The sequence below is a fragment of the Lutra lutra genome, chromosome 13, assembly GCF_902655055.1.
Source record: "Lutra lutra chromosome 13, mLutLut1.2, whole genome shotgun sequence".
In the NCBI taxonomy this organism is placed as follows: Eukaryota; Metazoa; Chordata; class Mammalia; order Carnivora; family Mustelidae; genus Lutra; species Lutra lutra.
In genome coordinates, this window is record NC_062290.1 from 95,310,670 (window position 1) to 95,332,677 (window position 22,008).

General features: G+C 59.7%; 2 protein-coding genes and 1 long non-coding RNA gene across 9 annotated transcripts in view; 2 read left to right on the forward strand and 1 right to left on the reverse strand.

Annotated features, from left to right (window-relative positions):
• Positions 1-2,593: 2,593 nt before the first annotated feature.
• Positions 2,594-8,251, reverse strand: LOC125084030 (uncharacterized). Of its 3 annotated transcripts, XR_007122444.1 has the most exons (3): positions 7,556-8,251; positions 6,675-6,808; positions 4,322-4,369 (listed from the first exon to the last, which is right to left on the reverse strand). It is a non-coding gene; the product is annotated as an uncharacterized LOC125084030 (long non-coding RNA). The 3 variants fall into 3 exon arrangements; XR_007122445.1 differs by lacking the exons at positions 4,322-4,369; positions 7,556-8,251 and adding an exon at positions 2,594-2,858 and having other exon boundaries at positions 6,675-7,082; XR_007122443.1 differs by lacking the exon at positions 7,556-8,251 and having other exon boundaries at positions 6,675-7,082.
• A 517-nt stretch (positions 8,252-8,768) lies between these two features.
• On the forward strand, positions 8,769-17,001 carry ARRDC1 (arrestin domain containing 1). 4 transcript variants are annotated; one of them, XM_047700572.1, is made up of 8 exons: positions 8,769-8,944; positions 13,913-14,023; positions 14,487-14,537; positions 14,614-14,768; positions 14,983-15,127; positions 15,248-15,420; positions 15,502-15,937; positions 15,993-17,001. In XM_047700572.1, the coding sequence occupies exons 1-8, from the start codon at positions 8,827-8,829 to the stop codon at positions 16,061-16,063; spliced, it is 1,260 nt and encodes a 419-aa protein (XP_047556528.1). In that variant the 5' UTR covers positions 8,769-8,826; the 3' UTR covers positions 16,064-17,001. The 4 variants fall into 4 exon arrangements, with proteins under 4 accessions (XP_047556528.1, XP_047556530.1, XP_047556526.1 ...); XM_047700570.1 differs by having other exon boundaries at positions 8,773-8,944; positions 14,983-15,165; positions 15,248-15,424; XM_047700571.1 differs by having other exon boundaries at positions 8,774-8,944; positions 14,983-15,165; positions 15,248-15,424; positions 16,013-17,001.
• A 2,598-nt stretch (positions 17,002-19,599) lies between these two features.
• EHMT1 (euchromatic histone lysine methyltransferase 1) overlaps positions 19,600-22,008 on the forward strand; it is a 142,269-nt gene continuing 139,860 nt past the window's right edge. Inside the window, exon 1 of one of the 2 annotated variants that reach the window (XM_047700589.1) lies at positions 19,600-19,662. In XM_047700589.1, the coding sequence (XP_047556545.1) occupies positions 19,600-19,662 (63 nt within the window). The remainder of the gene's footprint in view (positions 19,663-22,008) is intronic. The other variant, XM_047700590.1, reaches the window with a different exon arrangement.

The window sequence follows — 22,008 nt, forward strand, 5'->3', positions numbered from 1 at the left end:
TGCGGCGCCAGGCAAACGGCCCCGCCTCGGCAGGACGCCGCGCGGGGGCCGGGGGTGGGGGGCCGAGCGCCTCCGGGACCTGGGCCCGCGCCGGCGCGTCTTCCCGCCCGGGCCGAGCGCCTCCTCCGCGCCGGCGCCCAGCGGAGGACCACAGCGGCGCGCGGTTGCTCACGCGGCGCACCCTCAGGCCGCCGCGGCCTCCCTCGGCTCTCCTGCTGCTGACCGGGCGGTGGGGATGTGCCGGCGGTTGGGGCGGCGGGTCCGGCTCCTTCCCGAGCAGGCGCCCCTGGGCGTGAGGCCTCCGAGCGCTCTCACCGCGTTTGCCGGCAGCCGCCCTCGGGGGCTGTCATGCTGCGCCGGGGCGCGACGCGAAAGCCCCGGTCGCGTTTCGGTTAGGGGCGCGGGAAGGCCCGCGGGGAGTGCTGCGGGGCACGCAGGCTGGTCTGGGGCCGGGGTCCGAGGGAGGGCGGTGGGCGGGGGATGCCTGGCTGACCAGGCGTGAGCGGCGTGGGCCGGAGAGGGCACGTGTGAGAACGTCGGACGTCCGTGGTCACCGGACGGGACCGCAGGACAGAAACGGGCCCAGATCAGGGATAGGAGGGGCCGGAGCGGGGCCAGCAAGCTTTTATGGGGACTTTGACTTTTACACCTAGAGACATGAGGCCGTCGGAGGACTTAAATAGAAGAGTAGCTGTTCCCTGGTTGGAGCTGGCGGATGGCACCGGAGTGCAGGGGGAATGGAGGCAGGAAGGCTACTTAGCAAGTGAGCACAAGTCGCTGCCCGAGAGATCATGGGTGTCTGGACACAAGTGGCCAGTGTCCTGTAGCCCGGTTTATGCTTCAGGAACAACCCCAGACTCTCAGCGGCTCAGCAAAATAAAGATGAGTTTCTGGTTCATGCTTCATGTTAAGGTTGCAAAGGAATTGAGTATATGAGTAAAGAGTTCAGGGGGGCTGTCCAGCCTGGGGTGCAAACTCGGCATTCCATAGCACATTTGTTGTATTTATTTATTCACTTTTCAAAGATTTTATTTATTTATTTGACGGAAAGATCACAAGCAGGCAGAGAGGCAGGCAGAGAGAGGAGGAAGCAGGCTCCCGGCTGAGCAGGGAGTCTGATACGGGGCTCTCTCCTGGGACCATGAGATCATGACCTGAGCTGAAGGCAGAGGATTTAACCCACTGCGCCCCACATTTGTTGTGTTTGAAGCCATGCAACTGGATGAGATCACATTGGAAGAAAATGCGGAGGGGAGCCATGGGTGGCTCAGTCGGTTAAGCATCTGCCTTCAGTACAGGTCATGATCCCAGGGTCCTGGGATCCACCCTTGTGTCGGGCTCCCCACTCACGGGGGAGCCTGCTTCTCCCTCTGCCCCTCTCCCTTGCTCCTGCTCTATCTCTCTCTGTCTTGCAAATAAATAAATAAAATCTTAAAAAAAAAGAAAATGGAGATAGCAAAGGAGGGGTCAAAGACTGAGCCGGGGTCTGGGTACTCCCTTACAAAAGGGGAAAAGAGGTTGAAAAGAGAAGGAGCCAGTAAAGAGAGGGAGATGTCAAGTAAGAGGAAAACCAGGAGAGGGTAGTAGCTTGGGAGCCAAGTAAAGACTGTGAAAGAAAGATTAGCCACATCAGGTGCTGCTGATAGGTCCTGTGACGTTGGGGTGGGAAATTGATAACTGAGCAAAATGAGGACACTGATAGCCTCGACCAGTACAGCTCTTGATGGAGTGATGGCGGACCAAGTCCGTCTGAGGGCTTAGAAGGGAAGGATAGGAGAAGATTGAAGGCTGTGAGACAGACAACTCTTCTGAGGTGTTTTTGCTAAAAACAAGAGCAGAGAAATGGGGCCAAAACTGGAAAGAGAAGGGAAGCGGAGAGATTGTTGGTTTTAACAGGAGTGATCCTATAGAAGAGAGTTACTGGCAAAAGAGGACTAGGTAGGGAGGGAGGAGCATGGGTGTTTTAGCTCAGTACAAAGGAGAGAGTCTGATGAAAAGTCTCTGGAAGGCAAGGGGGTGTGCAGGCAGGATTTGGGGGGAGTTCTCTGGTGATGGGAACTTTCTACTTTCTCATATAAGTAGAAAACAAAGACATCAATTGAAAGTGAGGACAGGAGAGCAGATGCTGGCAGAGCAAGGAGAGGTCTAGAAGCGATGTAACTGTCTAGGAGAAAAGTAGAAAAAGGCGGCAGGACGGCCCAGCAATGTCTCGGGTGTCTGTCAGTGTGACTATCCGTCCAGCCTGGTCACTGCTGCGAGGAGGGCAAGGACAAAGAGGGGGGCTGGCTTAGCTAAAACTGTGGCTGTGCTGAGAAGGAAGGGGAGCGGTTTCGCACAGAGAGTGGCCCAGATGGCTGCCTGTGGCCTTAGAGCTGAATGAGGAAAGGAGAGAGAACAACAGAGGGGGCAGGGCCAATGGGTTGGGGCTCCCAGCAGAGTCCCAAGGATTGCAGGAGTCATGACACTAGAGAGAGTGGGCTAGCAGGACAGGAGGCAGTAGCCAGAGACGTGTGGACTTGAGATCATGAGGGCAGTGGCTGTTGGTGATGACTATATGCTTTTGTGCAAAAGAACCACTTCAAAACCTTATGGCTTAAGACAATATTGATTTATTACTTTTTAGAATTCTGTGATTGTGATAGAATTCTGGGTCCCTCCTTTGGTTGCACTCGGCTGGGAATTCACTGGAGTGCCTCTTTGTCTTGCATGTGACTTGTCTTTGTGTGATGTCTCATTATGCAGAGTCCCCCCACGTGGCCAGGCAAGATAGCTGGACTTCCTTCTAGCATGGAAGCCATGTGCAAGCATTTATGGGGTCTCGGCTTGAATCATTCTTGCTGGCATCCCACTGGCCAAAGCTAGTCACCAGAGCAAGTAAAAAATCAGTGTAGGAAGGCTGTTCACTTGGGGGGCTCAACTGGGGGGCTGCTAGTGGAGCAGCCTGCCCCCAGTCCATCCGCTGGCGTCTAACAACTCATGCTCCTCCTCCTTGAAAAATGCATCTCCCAGGTGATCCCACAAACACCATCTCATCAAGACTCGCCTTGGAGTCTCGCATGCTGTAATGTGCAACAGGGCCAGATCGATAAGGCACATTGGGTGTGGCCCCTTTTCCCCCAAGGGCATATTATCTGCCCCCCAGCAGCCAACATTCAGTGGCAAAGCACAGTGCGAGTGAACAGACACCCTGTCCAACAAGGAGGGTTATACCCTTAGTCACTGGCCCACGGCAGTTCTGGAATCCAGCTAACACCTGTCACAACCCTCCTTGACCAGGGCTGGTCTGCTCCCTGCAAGTGGCTCCCTTGGCTACTTTTTTTTAGATTTTATTTATTTGACAGAGATCACAAGTAGGCAGAGAGAGAGGAGGAAGCAGGCTCCCTGCTGAGCAGAGAGCCCGATTCAAGGCTTGATCCCAGGACCCTGAGACCATGACCTGAGCCGAAGGCAGAGGCTTAACCCACTGAGCCACCCAGGCGCCCCTTGGCTACTGTTTCTTGCGTTCGTGGTTCCTCCTCCGGGCACTGGGCCTTGTACTCGCAATGGCCATCTTTTCCATAGGAAGTGGCCTGTGTTTTCAGCTGAGTACCTTCGTCAGCCTGCGTCCTGTCGGTTAAAAGCAGGGGCCCAGCAACCTTTTTATTTCAAAATCTGTCCATTTTACATTTTACCTCGAGCAGATACAACCCTTTAAGAAAAAATGGATTTTCGGGGCACCTGGGTGGCTCAGTGGGTTAAAGCCTCTGCCTTCTGCTCAGGTCGTGATCTCAGGGTCCTGGGATCAAGCCCCACATCGGGCTCTCTGCTCAGTGGGGAACCTGCTTCCTCCTCCTCTCTCTCTCTGCCTGCCTCTCTGCCTGCTTGTGATCTCTGTCAAATAAATAAAATATTTTAAAAAATGGATTTTCTCTATGACAAACTGTACCTTGTTTCACTGGACAAAAGCTATACTGCAAATGTCTTTGAGAAGGCTTTTCTCTCCTGTGGCCCGGGAGTCAGGTGCTGTGGGACAATGACCTCAAGATTCTCAGAAGCCCTTTTGTATGGCTGAGGGGTTCTACAAGGACTCTCTCTCAGAAGCCTCAGAAGTCTTCAGAAGGGATCATACAACCGTACCCTTGACTGTGACGCTCACGTTTGCTGGCAGCGCTCGGGTTTACTCTTCACCACGACACCATTTCTTGCCTTCAGAACTTTTTGCTGCCTGGGAAGGTTGGAAATGAGAAAGTTCTGATTTTCCAACTCAGCAAGATCTGGCTTGGAAATATGTCCTCTGACTTCTGATGGGACGTGGAGCAGCAACCTCCTTAATTCATCTTTCTATTTCACGTTAGCATAACTGAACAAAGCCAATTGGCCTTTATGTTTTCTGCCAGGAAAATCAGATCTTAGACACATTTTCTGTCCTATCTTCCGTGTTACCACAGGCCATGGTCTCACCATTTTCTGGACACCCACCAATTCTGGATGGCATCCCTCATCCAGCCGTCATCATCAGGGTTCTCACTGCCAGTGCCCACCTGCTGTCTGCTCCAAAGTCAGTGCGAGATTTTAGAATTTTATTATGGCAGCATCTCACTTTTTTTTTTTTTAAGATTTTATTTATTTATTTGACAGATCACAAGGAGGCAGAGAGGCAGACAGAGAGGGGGAAGCAGGCTCCCCACTGAGCAGAGAGCCTGATGTGGGGCTCGATCCCAGGACCTGGGATCATGACCGGAGCCGAAGGCACAGGCTTTAACCCACTGAGCCACCCAGGCGCCCCAAAGGCAGAGGCTTTAACCCACTGAGCGACCCAGGCGCCCCTCACTTCTAAGTACCAGTTTTGGTCCCAGTTATCTATTGCTGCATAGTAAACCACCCCAAAATGCAGTGGTTTAGAACAACAGCTTTATTTTCTCATGACTCTAAATTAACTTGGGTTCAGCTGTTGGTTCTTCTGCAGGTGGCAGATTGTCTCAGATTGTCACAATCAGTTCCCTCCCCATGTGTGGCGCTTCCCCCAGGCTGGTGCTGTGACTTTTTTTTTTTTTTTAAGATTTTATTTATTTATTTGACAGATAGAGATCACAAGTAGGCAGAGAGGCAGGCAGAGAGAGGAGGAAGCAGGCTCCCTGCTGAGCAGAGAGCCCGATGTGGGGCTCGATCCCAGGACCCTGGGACCATGACCTGAGCGGAAGGCAGAGGCTTTAACCCACTGAGCCACCCAGGCACCCCGCTGTGACTGTTTTAATACGCTCAGTGTAGTGGGAAGTTCTGGGACTCTGGAGTCCAGGCCTGCAGACTGGGAGCTTCACCTTCCTCCCTCCAGGGGACTTACTGCCGGGTCATCAGTCTCACTATCTGGAGACCATCTTGGTGCGCAGGACCCCAAACTGGCCATGAGGAGAGGCCTCATGGAAGAGATGCCTGACCAGCCTCAGTCAAGGCATCAGACATGCAAATGAGAGAGAGATCTTGGACACTCTATCCTCAGCACACCCCACACATCTCACACTGAGTAGAAAAGCCGCCTGGCTGAATGCAGCCTGATTTTCAGAATAAATAATAAATCAGGGCAATTTGGGTCATTCCTACAGGCGCAGTCATTCCGGGTGTGGGGCTGAGGCAGCCAGTTTGAGATGGTTTCACTCCCCTGTGCAGGCCTCTCTCTCTCTCTGATCTGTCCAGGAGGGTAACTAGGTGTTTTGAAATGGGAGGTCGGGACCCCAAGAGAATGAGAACGAGCTGCAAGGCCTCCTCAGAGCCTACTGCGTATGCGGCATCTTACCCACCGCAGTTCTGCCGGGTAAAGCAAGTCAAGGGGCCGGCCCAGAGTCAATAGGAGGGGAAGGACCCTTCCTTCTGACGGAAGGAGCAGTGCTAATGCAAAAGGGATGGGAGAAGTTGTTGCCAGACATCTTTGCAGACAAACTAAGGAAGCCATAGGACACAAATGCTTACATCACCTGGGGAAGGTTCTTGGAGGAGAGGAGCATGGGAACAAGAGCTTAACTGGTCATGTTCTTATTTTCTGTATCTTACAATACTTTGATATTTGGGGGCCTTGCTGGCTGGGGAGAGGCTGCCCCTCCCAGAGTTAAGCTCATTCCTAAAGATAGCAACTTGCCTGGGACCACAACTTTCACATGCAGACCAATTAACCCAGAGGCCATACCCTCCAAACACTCCTTTACCAAACTCACACACCAATATTGCCCGTCCTGAATCACTGTAGGGCCAGGTACTGGACAACTAGAGACCACTGGAACAACCTGACCCTAAGCTTGCTCCAACTTGCCTACCCTGCCTCACCTATTTCTTCTCACAGAAGACACGATAAAGGCTTGGGCCATGCTCTCCTAGCAAATTCTGCCTCCATGGGGAGCCTGGGTGGCTCAGTGGGTTAAGCCTCTGCCTTTGGCTCAGATCATGATCTGGTGGTCCTGGGATGGAGCCCCGCATCGGGCTCTCTGCTCAGCGGGGAGCCTGCTTCCCCCTCTTTCTCTGCCTGCCTCTCTGCCTACTTGTGATCTCTCTCTCGGTCAAATAAATAAACAAAATCTTTTAAAAAAAAGAAAATTCTGCCGCCTGACCAACCCTGGTCCTTCCCCATGTACCCCTCCTCTGGGGGATCATTAAGTACAGGCTGTTCTCTCAAGGAAGTTGTGTCTGCGCCTGTCACCTTATCATACCTGATGAAAACAAATCCCAGGTGCGCTTTAAGAGAGGGTGGCAGTGGGGGGCACTGGAAGGATCACCCATGTGGATTCTGGAGTCATTAAGAGTTCCTGCAACACTGGTATTGGACAGGACAGTGAGTCAGGAGCTAAAATCACCAAAAACTAATGGGGACTGATCTGGGCTTTGAAGATGACAGTAGGAGGGGAGCAGGTGGGTCACCATTCTGAGAAGATGAGTTAAAGCTGGGAGCTTGGAAGTTGTTCTGAGTCAGGAGGGCACATGCTCCAGGCCCTGATACAGGGGTGTGTGTGTGAAAATAAAAATCTAGGGGGCCTGGGTGCCACAGCCATTAATCATCTGTCTGCAGCTCAGGTCATGATCCCAGGACCCTGGGATCCAGCCTGCATCGGGCTCCCTGCTCCGTGAGGACTCTGCTCCTGCCTCTCCCCCTCCACCCCGCTCCCCGCTTGTGTTCCCTCACTCGCTGCCTCTCTCTCTCTCTCAAATAAATAAATAAAATCTTAAAAAAAAAAAAGATAAACATCTACATTTGAGAGGCTCCAGGAGCAAGCGGAAAGGGGGCACGTAGGGAAGTAGGGCCTTTGTGCCGCTGCTGTAAGCAAGGTGTCAGCGCGGCTTCCGGAGCAGGGCCTGGGTGGGTGATGTGCGGCTGCGCGGGGCGCCTTGTTCTGTCGCTTAGTTCACCTCAGCAGCGGCCGACAGTTTCTTACTCCTTCCCCAAGCATTCCCTTCTTGACCTCTGCTGTGGACGTGGGGCATTCATGGGTTGCCCACAATCCTCCCCGTTCCCACGGGACCCCGACTCCACTTGCCTGGTGTTGATAGGGAAATGTCTCAAGTGCGGACGATTGGCCCGCCCCCCACTCCCAACCTCAGAACCCCAGGCGAGGGGGTGGGGAACCCGGCCGGCCCACACTGCTGGCCCTCCAGGGCCTCGGGCACGTCCCTTTCCGCAGCCGGGTCCAGGGGAGGCCTTCCAGCCTGAAAGCCCCTGTCCTTCTGCGGGAGCGCTAGGCAGGTTTCCGCGCTTCCACCCCGAACTCTCGATGTCATCCCGCCCTGAGCCGAGAGACCGTGGTCAACCAGGGCTCGCAAGTCTGCGGTCCTTTGTCTTCCTAACACTCATGCGCACACGTCCTCGGTGGGCGTCTCAGATTCTGCCGGTCAGAACTCTGTCCCATCCCCCAGCTTCGACCCAAGCCAGTCTTCCCCGTCGGAAATGCCCCCATGCACGCAGGTGCTCTGGACACACACACCGCCACGCCGACGCCCTCCTCCAGCCGCTTCCAGCACCCCTCGCTGCGCTCCGTCTCGGGTCCCCCAGCCGCCCCCACACCCCAGCTCCCGGTCCGCAGCGACCTCTCCTCTCCCACCGCGTCCTCGGGGCGCGGACGGCCCGGCACCCACGCCTCCGGGGCGGGGGGGGCCTCCGGTCCGCGGCCTCCGCCGAGACTCGCTCCGCAGGAACGCCGCCGCCTCCCCCAAGCGCGCGCGGGGCCCACGGCAGGAGGCCGGCTCCCGCAGAGGTGCGGCCGCGCGGCGCGGCGGGGCCCGCCCGGTGACGTCCTTCCGCCAGCCGGGCGGAGACTGGGGAGGGGGCGCCGGCTCAGCCCGCCCCTCGACAGGTGAGCCGGCCGCGCGGCCCGGGGCAGCAGGGGGCGCCCGTGTGCCGGGGTTCCGGGCGCCGCGCCGACCTGCACCCCACGGGCTGGCCAAGGGGCAGCGAGGAGGGAGGGGAGGGAGGAGGGCCGGGGGCGGGCTCTGGTGGGGCTGGGGGCAGGGTGGAGGCGGGACGGAGCCCGGGGGCCGGGGGCGAGCCTGGAGGAGAAGTGGACCCCGGAGACGGGGGGGAGGGGGAGTGGGCGGGCCGACGGGGCGGGCCCGGGAGGCTCGGGGGGGGGGGGCGGACCCGGGGAGTGGGCGGGCCGATGGGGCGGGCCGGGGGCGGGTCGACGGGGCGGGCCGACGGGGCGGGCCGGGGGCGGGCCCGGGAGGCTCGGGGGGGCGGACCCGGGGGAGTGGGCGGGCCGACGGGGCGGGCCGGGGGCGGGCCGGGGAGGGCGGGCCCGGGAGGGCGGGGCTCGAAGCGCGGCGGCGGCGGGAGGGGGTGTTAGAGCGCGGCCGCCCGGCCAGGGCGGCGGCATGGGGCGGGTGCAGCTCTTCGAGGTCTTCCTGAGCCACGGCCGCGTCGTCTACAGCCCCGGAGAGCCGCTGGCGGGGGCCGTGCGCGTGCGTCTGGGGGCGCCGCTGCCCTTCCGAGGTGGGCGCGGGGTCCCCTCGGGGGAGGGCCGGGCCGGCGGGGCTCAGGTGGCGGCGCAGCACCTGCGGCGGGGCCGGCGCTCCCGGAAGCTGCAGCTGGTGGCGCTGGGCCTGGACCCGCGGAACTGGCGGCGCCTCCTGCCGCCCCCTTCCTTCCCCTCCCGGCTGCCCGGCGAGTCGTGGGCCCCGCCGGCTTCGGGGAGGGCTGGGGTGCGGCGGGCCGGGCGGCGCAGACCCGCCGGGGTGGGTGGCTGCTGGCAGATGGGGCGGAGCAGGGAGGCCAGGGTGGCCCAGTCCTTCCGTAAGTGCCCTTCCTGTTCTCTCCTAGGGTCGGCCAGAGTCGGGGGCGGGGATTTAGATCCTGCCCACCTAGGCGAAGGCCACTCTGACTTCGACACACGCACGCCCCCGACTCTCTCTGTCGGGTCTGCGGGGTCCACTGCACCCTGCACCTGCTGGGCCTTCACCTGGAGCCTGGCCCAAGCGGGACTTTCTCTTCCACACGTCCAGGCCCCTGGCGCAGGCCCTCAATCCTCATGGCCCCGCGGCACACCCGTAACCACCCGGCCTAAGGCTTGGCCTTGCGAGCTGGGAGGGTCTTGCTCATCCCTGCGTGACCCAGACCTCCAGCCCCGGGAGTACCTAGGGACTGAACCTCAGCCCTTCTGACTGGTCCTTCTGCTGGTGCAGACTTCTGGGACTTTGGGACTGGGAGTCAGGTTGCTGGTGTGGCCCTTGCTAGGGCTCTCTGCCGGTGCTGGCCTTATCTGCCATCTGAGGTGTGGGCAGGGCCCTGAATGGGACTTCAAAGCTCAGCCCTCAGGGTGCCCCCCAGGGACTCCACGCCTGATCGCTGGTTCTGAGTGTGAGGGTGCTGCTGCTGGAGTGCTTCTCCACTTCGGGATGCTTGGCCCAAACCACAGCCATCAAGCATCCCTCTGGACTTGGATTCTCTGAACCCTTGGGTGCTTGGCAGCTAAGTTCTTCTAGTGCCTCTAGGGACTGAGAGCCACTGCCCACCTTTCTGGGCCCCAGCTGCCCCAGTCCTGAATGGGTCTGACTCCTGACCTTGCCATGTTCGAGGCCACAGGGTTTAGGAGGAAATTGAGTGGGTGAAGGTGGCCCTGGTCAGACGTCCAACCTTGTGCAGTCTCCTCTTGCTGACTCACACCTCCTTTCCTGTCTTCTAATTTGGGGTCTGGGTGGGGTAGTTATGGTGGTGGCAGGGGGCACAGGAGTGACAGTGCAGCTCTTCCCTGGGGCACAAGGAGAGATGACAGTTGAGATGGGACTGAGCGGAGAGCCCAGGGCACGGGAGGTAGGGGTGGGCTTGTGGCTGGGGCGATGGCAGACATGAGACCCCATGTGGGAGCTCACTGCCTGGCTCATGGGCCCAGTCATGCTCCCGTAGCTGGGGCCCAGGGCAAACAAGCTGTTACTGAACATGGTGAAGAAGGCATGGCCTGGCCTGGGCAGAGTACCCCAGCCTCCATGTGATGGGTGGAACGTGGGTGAATGGACAGCTGGGCTGTAGGATGTCAAGGGAGCGGCAGCTGATGGTCCCCACTATTAACATGCTAGCCGATTGCCGGAACAGGGGAGGGAAGAAGGGGGATAGGCTGAAGAGTAGGTGGTTGATGGCTTTGGGTCAGAAGAGTTACTATTCAGATTGTCCCCCGGGGCGTGGACAGAATGTGGGTGCTGAGGCTGTCCTGGGGCTTCTTTTGGGCCTGGTTGGGTTTGGAAAAGGAAAGTCTGTGGTTCTTCTTTCCTTTTCTTTCATTCATAAGATACTTGTTGAGCTCCTGCTATCAGCTAGTGATGCAGCAGGGAGGCCCTCCACTGCTCCAGGAGCACATGGAGGTTGGGAGGGCCCCCCTTCAGTCCCTGGGGGGCTCATAGTCTTGCCCACTAAATTTGATGGAGGACAGAGATGATTGGCCCTCAACCATGAGGACACTGGCTGCCCTCGGAGCCAGTGCAGAAGGGGAAAGCTGTGGAAGGAACTTGTTCCCTGGAGCCCGGGGCCGCCAAGCCTAAGGTTGGGGGTCGCGCGGGGGTGCTCCATGTTCTACTCTCGAGGATGAGCATTCGGAGCAGGGGGAGCCCAGACAACAGCAGCAGTCAGCCCCCAGCCCCACTAGCTCCCTGAACTCTCATCGTGGGGCAGGTGCCATTCTCCCCACCTCCCATGGACCAACTCTGGGAACGCTCAGAGCAACCCCGGGAGGGGGGCACTTTTCCCGTGTTTCAGACTTGGAGACAGGACTGATGGAAGTGCCTCATAGGCCAGAGCTTTAGTGAAAAGATGTGGCAAAGGCTGGGTTGCTCCAGGTTTGTGGGAACTGGTGGAGGTGGGCGAGACCTTTGGGATCAGAATGAGGAGTGAGCAGAGGTCTTCTTGGTCAGATGGTGCAAGGATGAGGGCTGCTGGATAGGAGAGCGCTGGTGGAGAGGAAAGTTCCAGAAGTCACTCTGGAACACGGTCCACATGATGGTGTTCCTTAGAGAACGGGAGTAGCCCCAGACCTCCCACTGAGTGCTTATGGGTTTGGTGCTGGCCCTTATGCATCTGAGCACTGTCAGAAGTGAAACCCTTTTAAATCTAGATGGTGCAGCAGTGTTGCTGTGTGCTGGTGGCTGGCCCTTGCCAGAACACGCTTCCCCTGTCCTGTGGCTGTGCCGTGGGGCACACACACTGGTGTGATGGTTGTGCTCATCTGCGGGCACGGATCCCTCCTGCGTGGGTTAGGAGGGACAAGCCTACTGTGTGTGTCCGTCCCCTGAAGGTCCACTGTTCCCCTGCGGAGGAGAGTGAACAGGAATAGGGTGTTTGACTCCAAGACGGTAAGGGGAGCTGGTCATTCAGGCAAGGTTCCCGAAGGGGCTTCACCATGTGTGCAGAAAGGCTCTTTGCCTGCACATTGGGAAGGTCATAGAACTTTGGCCCCTCTGGGATACCCCAAGGGTTGTTGGGATACTGTTTATTTTTCTGAGATCAGGTGACCCCGTGGCTTGTTCGCCTGAGTTCTGGGGGCTGTGTCCAGGCTAGGTGGGTGTTTTAGCCATCCTGCTGTTGGACATGTGGGCCATGCTGTTACGAACAGTGTTGCTCCTAGCTCCTGGGTAGGTAGGGTGGATTCTGAGAACCGTTGGGTCCTCTGGGAGGTGCATGGAAGGGCCCAGCAGATCATCCCGATGCGTTGCCAGGGCCCCTGTAGTGACCTACAGCTTCATCACCATCAGGGAGTGGGTTTCTTCATCGCCTCTCCAACACATGTCAAGATCTTTACTATTTGCCAACTGATGGGTGAAAATGGTAACTCACTTGAGTTTCTCTGATTTTTACTGAGGTGGGATATCTGTTCCTGTTGCCTGCTGCGATGTAGAAGTCACTCGCTTGTAACAAATCACCTCTAAACTAAGAGGTTAGAATGACCAGTTTACTGTAACTCACAGTGTTGTGGATTGGGGGTTTGGACAGAGGTGGGCGGGGGACTCTTCAGCTCTGTTTGCCATCTACTGAGGTCACTTGACAGTCTTCAGACAGTGCTGGGCCAGTCTGGGACCACTTACCTCCTTCTGGCATACTCTGCTGGTCCCAGAATTCGCAAGGCAGCCGGACTCAGGGCGGAATGCACCCTCTCTGTGGGGAGTGTGGAGTGGCGTGGCATCTGGAATTGTCACACTACCCCTGCTTTATTCCCTCCCCTGCCATATTTCTCATCTGAGGGAGCACCCCTGTGTCTCAGATTTCTGGGGAAGGGACAATTCCAGGTCTGACCCTAGGAGGGGACGGCTGATGGAGTGTGGACTAGAAATCAGGGCCGAGGTCGGGTCACGGGCCGTGCCAGCGGGGGGCGGAAGATAGGCCAAGGGTTTCCAGGGAAAAGCCCCGTAGCCTGTGGGTGACCAACAGGGGCTTGCTTTGTCAGGGTAAGGTTGGCCTCAGAGACCCGGACATATCTGGTGTGGCTGGCCCCTGGCCCTGGGCACTTGGAATACCAGGTTTCTCCGGCCTGGTGGCTCTGTCAGAAGGGTGTCAGATTCTGAGTCACCTTCCCCTCATCTGACCATCAAATCACGGAAGGAAGGGGAGAGACTGGGCAGGGAGACTGACATCTTTGGCCTCGCGCGCGCCCTGCAATTAAAGGAGGGGTGGAGCTGCAAGGCTGCCTGTCCCTGAGCCCCCAGCCCCTCCAGCTGTGCTGTCTTCCTTGCTGGTCCAGCCGCAGCCTTCTGACCATAGTGGTCTCTGGGAAATGTTCCCTGGAGTGGGGAGTTCCTGACCATAGAGTGGTGGTGGCTACCTCTGCTGCAAAGGGTCCCGGTAGGGGAGAGGACAGAGCCATCTCTTGATGTAGGAAATCAGCCCTCTTGGGCAGCACTAGTCCAGGAAGTCAAGGGCGTCCCCTCCCTGCAGTGTGTGGGACTGCGGGGTACTTATCTGCTCAGGCAGGTCTGACCACATTCCTGCATCCTGAGGGCTGGCAGTTAGCTTCCTGGACTGTGAAGGGCGCCTCCCAGCCTAACTGAAATGCCTGTGAGCCAACGGAAGTGGGGATGGAGGTCAGCGGCCCTGTGGGCTTTTCTGTTCGTCACTGGTGTCCCAAGCAACCCTTGCAGGGAGCTGAGGGTACTTGGGGCTGGTGGGCCCAGGGGTAGCTGGGAACCAAGGTTACCAGGTTGCGGGCTGTACGGGTGTCATCTGGGTGAGCACTGGGGGCCTCCTGTTCTAGACTTCAGGACAGATTTAACTCTGTGCCCTATCACCCTGGCTCCCTGGGAGTACCCCAAAGAGGGGGGTGGACGTGAGGTGCCCTCTAGAGGGCAGCAGGTCACTTGCTGGGCTGCCTAAGGCCCCGCTCCCCTTGGTGCTGTCTGCTCTACCCAAATCTCTGTGATGGGTCAGGGAGGGGCCCAGGCCAGCGGCTGCCTGGGACTCATTCCCCCCCACCCCGCCTTGCAGCCATCCGAGTGACCTGCACGGGTTCCTGCAGGGTGTCCAACAAGGCCAACGATGCAGCATGGGTGGTAGAGGAGGGCTACTTCAACAGTGCTCTGTCGCTGGCTGACAAGGGTGAGTTTGGGAGCCTGTATCTGCCTTGTTGCATAGAGTGAACCCCTCCAGGGCAGACCTTGTTTGAGTGGGGTCTGTCTGTCCATCCCACCTCCCCATTGGCCTCTGGGACCCCTGTGCTGACCCACCCTCTAGCAGGGCTTTGTACCCTGATGTATTTCTCTCCCCTGCAAGCACTAGGCATTGCGTGATAGGGTGATAGGGCCCGGGTGGTTGAAGGGGGCCAGCTTCTCCTTGATTTGGTTGGGCTCTGGCCCCTGCAATAGCCCCGCCCCCTTTTCCTGCTGAAGCCAAGCTCCTGTACCCCTCCTTTGCCCAGGCTGCAGCCCTGTGCTGCTCTGGGGCTTTGAGTCAGACTTGGTATGAACTGGTCGGCTGCAGTGCCTGCTTCTAACCTGTGTCCTGTGGTGTCACCTCAAGGCTCCTGAGTCTCCTCTCCCCACATCTCCCTCTGTCTCTGCAGGGAGCCTGCCGGCTGGAGAGCACAGCTTCCCCTTCCAGTTTCTGCTTCCTGGTAAGAGCCCAGCCTTGCCTGGTGGATAGGAGGGGGGACGGGGACGGTTGGGTGCCATCCCCTGCTCTATCTCCAGCCACAGCGCCCACGTCCTTCGAGGGCCCCTTTGGGAAGATTGTGCACCAGGTGCGGGCCACCATCGACACGCCACGTTTTTCCAAGGATCACCAGTGCAGCCGTGTGTTCTATATTTTGAGCCCCCTGAACCTGAACAGCATCCCCGACATTGAGGTGAGGATAGAGCAGGGGTCTTCTGGCTAATGCCCTGCCCCCAGGTGAGAGGAGGTGACTGGGACCCAGACTGAGCAGCGGCTTCTCTGTCGTGAGCTGCCTGTGCCGTGTTTGGGGGCAGGGCACAGCAGGGCCTAGTGGGCTTGTTCTGGGGCCACAGAGATCTGGGCTGCCTGCACCTGCCAAACCCCTTCATTAATGCCCTCCCCTCAAGCAACCCAACGTGGCGTCCACTACCAAGAAGTTCTCCTACAAGCTGGTGAAGACGGGCAGTGTGGTCCTCACTGCCAGCACGGACCTCCGTGGCTACGTGGTAGGGCAGGTGCTGCGGCTGCAGGCGGACATCGAGAACCAGTCAGGCAAGGACACGGGCCCCGTGGTAGCCAGTCTGCTGCAGGTTAGAGGCCCCTCTGGCTGGAGGGGCTGGAGGAGGGGGAGGGGGCTGGCCTGCCCAGGCTCACAGGCTGGCTGCTCCCCAGAAAGTGTCCTACAAGGCCAAGCGCTGGATCTACGATGTGCGGACCATTGCAGAGGTAGAGGGTGCGGGTGTCAAGGCCTGGAGGCGGGCCCAGTGGCAAGAGCAGATCCTGGTGCCCGCGCTGCCCCAGTCAGCCCTGCCAGGCTGCAGCCTCATCCACGTGGACTACTACCTGCAGGTGCTGGGGGTTGGAGGGAGTGGTGGGGGGACGGGGCGGGGGCAGGTGGCTTAGCCTTACTGTTGCTTCCTCCCCAGGTCTCCCTGAAGGCCCCTGACGCCACTGTGACCCTCCCTGTTTTCATCGGCAATATTGCTGTGAACCACGCCCCGATGAGCCCCCGAGCGGGCCCAGGGCTGCCTCCTGGGGCCCCAGTCCCCGTGGTGCCCTCGGCACCACCCCAGGAGGAGGGCGAGGCGGCAGCCAGCAGTCCCCCCTTTGCAGATGCAGTCTCTCTCTCCACGAAGAGCCACTCACAACAGCAGCCATTACCTGCCGCCTTTGGCTCTGTGCCTGGTGCCCCCGAACCCCGCCCTCAGGATGGCAGCCCTGCTCCCCACCCATTGCCCCCTCCCTTGTGCATCTCCACAGGTGCCACTGTCCCCTACTTTGCAGAGGGCTCTGGAGGGCCAGTGCCCACTACCAGTACCTTGATCCTGCCCCCAGAGTATAGCTCATGGGGCTATCCCTATGGTGAGTGAGGGGCTTGGGGTTTGGTGGGGGAGGGGGCGCCACGAGCCGCATGCAGACCTTGCTCTCTCTCTGCAGAGGCTCCACCATCGTATGAGCAGAGCTGTGGCAGTGCAGATCCCTGCCTGACGCCCGGGAACTGACCCTGTGCCGCCTTCTCCGGGTGGGCCGACCTTCGCCCTGGGACTGGGCACCCAGGGCCTCGTGCCTTCTTTGCTCCTGGCCTGACCCGGCCTGCTCAGGACCCGCTGCTGCCTGGCTGCTCCTATCAGCCTCTGCCCAGGGACGAGCCCCTCCCAGGGGGGCTGAGGCCTGGAGAGAAGCCATGTAAATAAAGTGCTTCATCCATAGAGCTGGGCACAGGCCGGCCTCTCGGGCACCCTCCTCCTGCCTGGTGTGCGGCAGCCTAGCTGTGGGGGACCCTCCAGGGCACGCACCCCCCCGTCCTGCTCCTGTACCCCCTTCAGCCCTGGAATCCTTCCTGTGGGCAGCCCCATCCCCTCCAAGGTGCGTGCCCCTGACCTCTGTTCTGGGCCCTTACTTCCAGGTGCCTAGGGCTCAGAAGACTGACCCTGGGGAGCAGGACCAGCAGGGACTGGGTACCTTTAATTTAGGACAGGGCTGGTGCTCTTCTGCTTGGTTCTACTTAAGAATGTGCCCTCTGAGTGGGGCTTGCATGTCTGGAGCCGTGGTGTTAATTTAAAATGTATCTGTAACACGGGGAGACCACCCCTGTAATATTGACACACCTTGGGCTTGCTCGCCCAACCAGCACCTGTTGTCCCAGGTGATGGCGTTCAGATCTCCTGCAGCAGAAATCCCATGGGGAGTGATGAGGTGGGCTTGCCCAAGTCCCTGCCCATTGTGCTGTTCCTTTATCCTTGGCCTCAAGTCTCAAGTCCCTGCCCTCACCACTGTCACCCACGTCTGGCTCTGAGGGATACTGCTGCTCACCTCCCATCCAAGTGTGAACACACAAGCCCACGCCTGCTCTCAAGGTCCTTTTCAAATGCCTGTTGTTTGGGATCCAAGGAACCCAAGAAAAAATAAAGTCAGGGTTCAGCAGAGCAACGTTTACCAAAGGGGCATCTGCAGATATTCCAGTGCTGAGGGGAGGGCCTGTAAATGCCCAGTGGGGCCAGGGACCCTGGACCATGGTCTGGGAAATATCAGAGGTGGGATTAAGTTAAGACTTGGGGTTGAGGGGCACCTGGGTGGCTCAGTGGGTTAGGCCTCTGCCTTCGGCTCAGGTCATGATCTCAGGGTCCTGGGATCGAGCCCCGCATCGGGCTCTCTGCTCAGTGGGGAGCCTGCTTCCCCCTCTCTCTGCCTGCCTCTGCCTCCTTGTGATATCTCTCTCTGTCAAATAAATAAATAAAATCTTAAAAAAAAAAAAAAAGACTTGGGGTTGAAATTTCCATATCTGACATATAGTGAGGGAGTGACCTTGGATAGCTGTCCCTGTTACCTTAATCTATAACAAACTGAGGGGACTGAGTGGACATATTGACCCCCCTGCCCGCCCCCCCCCCCCCCCCCCCCGTTTATTTCTTGTACACTTCACAGTCTAGAAGTATAAGATTTGGGCCTGGTGACATAGCTGTCCTTCTCAGGTTGAGGTTTCCATCTCGGGGTCCAGGATGGTCATTCCTTATTTCACCATCAGCCAATTTACTGGGCCTGCTCCTCTAACTTGTGGGTACGGGCTGGGAAGTGGGTTGTATCACTTGTGCAAACATCCCATTGGCCACGCTTTATGGCTGGAAATGTGCTCCTTAGCCAGGCAACCAGGAACCTCGCTAAAATGTCACTATTTGTGGGACAAGGAGAGGATGAACATTGGAGAAAAGCTCTAAATACGCCACAGGGAGGGGAATCTGTAAAACATCTGATAGCAGCAGCATGAGTCGAAAACCCACCTGGCCTTCGGTCCCATCGCAGCCTCCCAACAGTTAGGCAGTCTGGAGGCCACTCAACTCCCCTGCTTCGTTTGTCCACTCAACCCACGTCTCAGGACCGACCTGACGGTTACGCAGTTCACATGCGTGTGTCAAAAACAGCCCTTGACGTGAGTGATGGACACAGGACAGGGTGGGCTGGGCAGAGTGTGTAAAATGCCAGCATATCCCACTTTGGACACGTTCCCTTACAGTCGGTATTTGCCTGGTAAAGCACTTTTCCTCCACAAATGATTTATTCTTTCGACAACTATTTGTCTCCTTCATGCCAGCGCTGTCACAGGCACTGGGGCACACGAGATACAAATCCCTGTCTCGACTCCCAGAGGGAAAGACAAGACGGGGGTGGAGTGCCATGGAGTCAAACTGAGCAAGGAAGCCGCGGGGCGCAGTCCTGGGAGGGCGGTGAGGGAAGGCTTCCCTGAAGGGGTGGTGTTTGAGGCCTCGGAGGTAAAAGCGTTTTGGGGACGGGACAGACTAGGGCCCCAGGCAGGATAGGGGATGGATGGGGAGGATGGTGCCAGGGGGCATACGGGTGGAGGTCCGTCCGGCTGGGCTTGCAGGCCTGGACCCGAGCTCCCCGTCAGGAGACTCGGGGTGGGTCCCAAGCCTGTGAGGAGCGCACTTCGGCGGTCCCAGAGAAGCCAGGAAGATTCCCGAGGGACTTGCGTTCGTCCCCTTCCTCCTCCGCACCTGTGTGCGCGGTCCACGCCCCCCCCCCCCCCCCCCCATTCTCCTGGAGACCCGTGAGTGTGAGCATCCCGAGCCAGGCGGAAGCGGACCAACCTTCGACTCGGGCCTCCTCAGTTCCCGCCGCGAACCCCAATTTCAGTCTGCACTTCTCCACTCCCGGAAAGTGGTAAAAATAGGCCTGGCCTAGGGAGCGGCGGGCACGCGCCGATTCGAAGACTCGGGGTTGCTCCGGGAGGCTGCCCGGACGCGGCGCACCTCCTAAGCGGAGCATCCCGCCACCAGTGGGGGCGATCCTGATGGGGACAGACCCCGCCCCAGACTCCCCGCGCAGAACACGGTCCCCGTCCAGGGCGCGAACTTCTCGCGGGACACCCTCCCGAGGCGGGAGTGCCCCCGCCAAGAGCACCCCCGAGCTGGGACGCGACCCTAACCAAGGCTCCTCCCCTCATCGGAGCCCCCCGCAGAGGCGACCCTCCTCCTCGAGACGTCCCCCCCACCGGCACATCCCGCTCCCCCGGCCGGGCAGGTTATCGGTCGGCACGACGCCCCGGCTGCGGCCCCCCGACCACAGGTACGCCCAGAAGCCCCCCACCCAGGGCGGCACTCCTCACAGCCAGCCCCTGCCCGCCAGCCGGGAGCACCCCCGAGCCCGGGCACCGCCCTGGGACGCGAGTCAGGACCCGCCTTCCGCGAAGGCCCACGAGGCGAAGTGTGTCCGGGGTTAGAGGTCAGGGGTCCTTCTCCACCCCAGCCAGCCCACCAGAATGCCCACGTAGAAGGAAAAGATATTGGTGACAAGGAGAGAACGACGCCCAGCCGCCGCGACGCCTCCGGAAGGCCGCTGCGCCCAGCCCCGCCCCCCGCCCGGCCAGCGCGCCCCGGTTCCGGCCGGCGCAGGTTCGCGCCGGGGACGCCGCACGCCGCGCCGTCGTGCGCAGGCGCGGGAGCGGGCGCAGGCGCAGACGCGCGCGGCCAGCCCCGCCCCGCCCTGAGCCGCGAGGCGCGGGCGGGGCGATGGCGCGCGGGAGGGGCGGGGCCACGCTGCGGGCCCGGGCCATGGCCGCCGCCGATGCCGAGGTGAGGAGCGGGGCGGCGGGCCGGCGGCGGGGGCGGCGGGCGTGGAGCCGGCGGGCGCGGAGCCGGCGGGCAGGCGGGGCGCGCGGGCGCGGGCGGGGGCGCCGAGCCGGAGCGGGCCGGGCGGGCCCGCGCCTCCCCGCCGCCGCCGCCGTCGCCGCGCCTCAGGCCGAGGCCGGGCCGAGGCCGCCGGCGTCCGGGCCGCGCCGCGCGGGGCGCGCGCTTTGTGCGGCAGGCGGCGGGGGGCGGCGGGCAGGTGGGGGGCGGCGGGCGGGGGCGCGGGGTGAGGGCCGGCGGGGCGCGTCCGCCGCCCGCCCCCGCGCGCCCGGGGCCTCGGCCGGGAGCCCCGCGGAAGGGGCGGAGGACAAAAGGGAAAGTGGGGCGAGCCGGCCAACTTCGCGGCGCGAGCCGAGGCGAGGCCGTGCGCTCCCGGCGCCTCTCCTGCGCCCGCTGACCTTTCACTTTGTTCCGAAGAGGATGGCACCGGCGCGACCGAAAAGTTGGCCGGCCGGCGCGCTGCTCCCAGACAATGCCGCCCGGCCCTGGCGCCTGTCACCCGCGCGGGCGCGCCGAGCCGACTGCCCGGACGGGCTCCGGACCCGAAAAGTTCCCGTTTTCGCTCGTGCGCTGGAGTCTCCCTCTCGCTAATGCCAGGGCCCGTTTGTTTCCTGTTGGTAGCGGCGCCGCAACCCAACTCCGTGCGCTGGGCCGCTCGTCGCGCCGCGGGGAGAGGCGCGCGGGAGGCGGCGAGCCGAGGCGGGGCGGGCGTCGGGCGGGCGTCGGCGGGCAGGGGACCCGTGTGGAAGGCGGCGATGCCCCCGGAGCTGTGCCTGCGAGTGCTCGGCGTGCAGTCGGCGGCGCGGGGCTGCAGAGAGCCGAGGCGCGGCGAGGCGCCGGGCAGGAGCCGGGCACACCCCTGGCTGTGGGTTTGGTCCCGGTGGTTGGTGGTCTCCGTGTCTCGGAGCTTTCCGCTGTGTCTTCGGGACTGTTGGGGATGAGTAAGCTGGGAGGGCGCAGGGCATTTTCCAGTGCGGTGCCGGGGCATTGCTGGAACTTGTCTTCACTCCGGGAGCGTGTGAGGCTCCGGGGGAGTCAGGGAGCGAGGCGGCACGAGAAGTCACCTGCAGGTCGTGGAGAGAGGGCGCGCCGCGAGTAGGGGTGTTTCTGGAGCCGTCGCTGTGGCTCAGCACTGAATTGCTTTAGGTAATTTGTCTCCCGCGCCTTCTCCGCTCTGTGCAGCAGGTGCTGTTCTTTCCTGCTCCGCCGGCGAGGAGGGCACGGCTGGGAGGAGAGGGAACGACTTGGCACAGCCGTTGGCGGGACCGGCACTTGTCGGGTGTCTGGCACGAAGTAGGTTTTTCATAAATAGCTGGTGAGCCGATGATCCCCCACGGCTCTCATTCCGCAGCCAGCCTGGAAGAGGCCTTCCTTAGCGCCGCTGATGGTGATGACAGCCTGCGCTTACCCAGCCTTTCCCTGTGTCCAGTCCGGTTGTAGTGCTTTGCGCGAGTTCGCTCATTAAAGCCTGACGGCGGTCTTCTGAGGTAGGTCCGGTTCTGCTCCCGCTTGCAAATGAAGAAACAGGGGCAGCGCACCCCAGGGTCAGAGCTTGTGCTGGGGAAGATGGATGCAGGCAGTTTAACTCACTGGACGTGTGTTGTGTCTGTGGTGGTCGTTTTCACTTCATAAGCGCTCTGGGTTTAGATTCGTGATCTAAAGTGTTTACTGGGGAGGTGCATGATAGGGTAAGGGGCCTCCTGGGCAGTGGATAGGCATAGGGTCATCTCTTGCCATTAGATCTGGGAAGTGCTTATACCGGAGCAGGGTTCAGTGATTGCCCCACGACTAAGTCAGCAGTGTGAACACTTGAAACTTACTGAATTGCATGTTTATTCTTTTTTCTTTTCCTTGACCTAGAAAGAGAGTCACCACTTTTTCACACTAAAGAGAACTAATAAGCTACTGGAATATATCTTCTGTTCCCATTTTGTGGATTAGTAAGTGGGGGCTCCTGAGGTTTCATATCTATCTGTTCAGGATTGCCCAGGACCAGAGCATGGGGTAAGGTACTTGACTTAAGGTTTTTGACCCAGCAAAATGTGACCTTTTAGCAAGAGGGCTTTCCTAGGCTGATTGCTTGCTCTTCTAGAAGGGTGGCAACTTTGTATCTCTTTCTTAAAACTTATTTTTTGTTAATGTATGCCAAGGACCTCGCTTAAAAGGTCAGATAGTGCTGGGTGCTTGGCTGTCTCATTGGGCAAGACTTTTGATCTCAGGGTGGTGAGTTCAAGCTCCACATTGGGTGTGGAGCCTACCTAGACACCCCCCCCCAAAGAAAACCAAACACAA

Bases quoted from the DNA above. Each gene is read 5' to 3' on its own strand.
- ARRDC1 (XM_047700570.1), top strand. From the start codon at position 8,827: ATGGGGCGGGTGCAGCTCTTCGAGGTCTTCCTGAGCCACGGCCGCGTC. The intron at 14,538-14,613 runs GTAAGAGCCCAG...CTCTATCTCCAG, and splicing joins CTTCCAGTTTCTGCTTCCTG to CCACAGCGCCCACGTCCTTC. The intron at 15,938-15,992 runs GTGAGTGAGGGG...AGCCGCATGCAG, and splicing joins CTCATGGGGCTATCCCTATG to ACCTTGCTCTCTCTCTGCAG.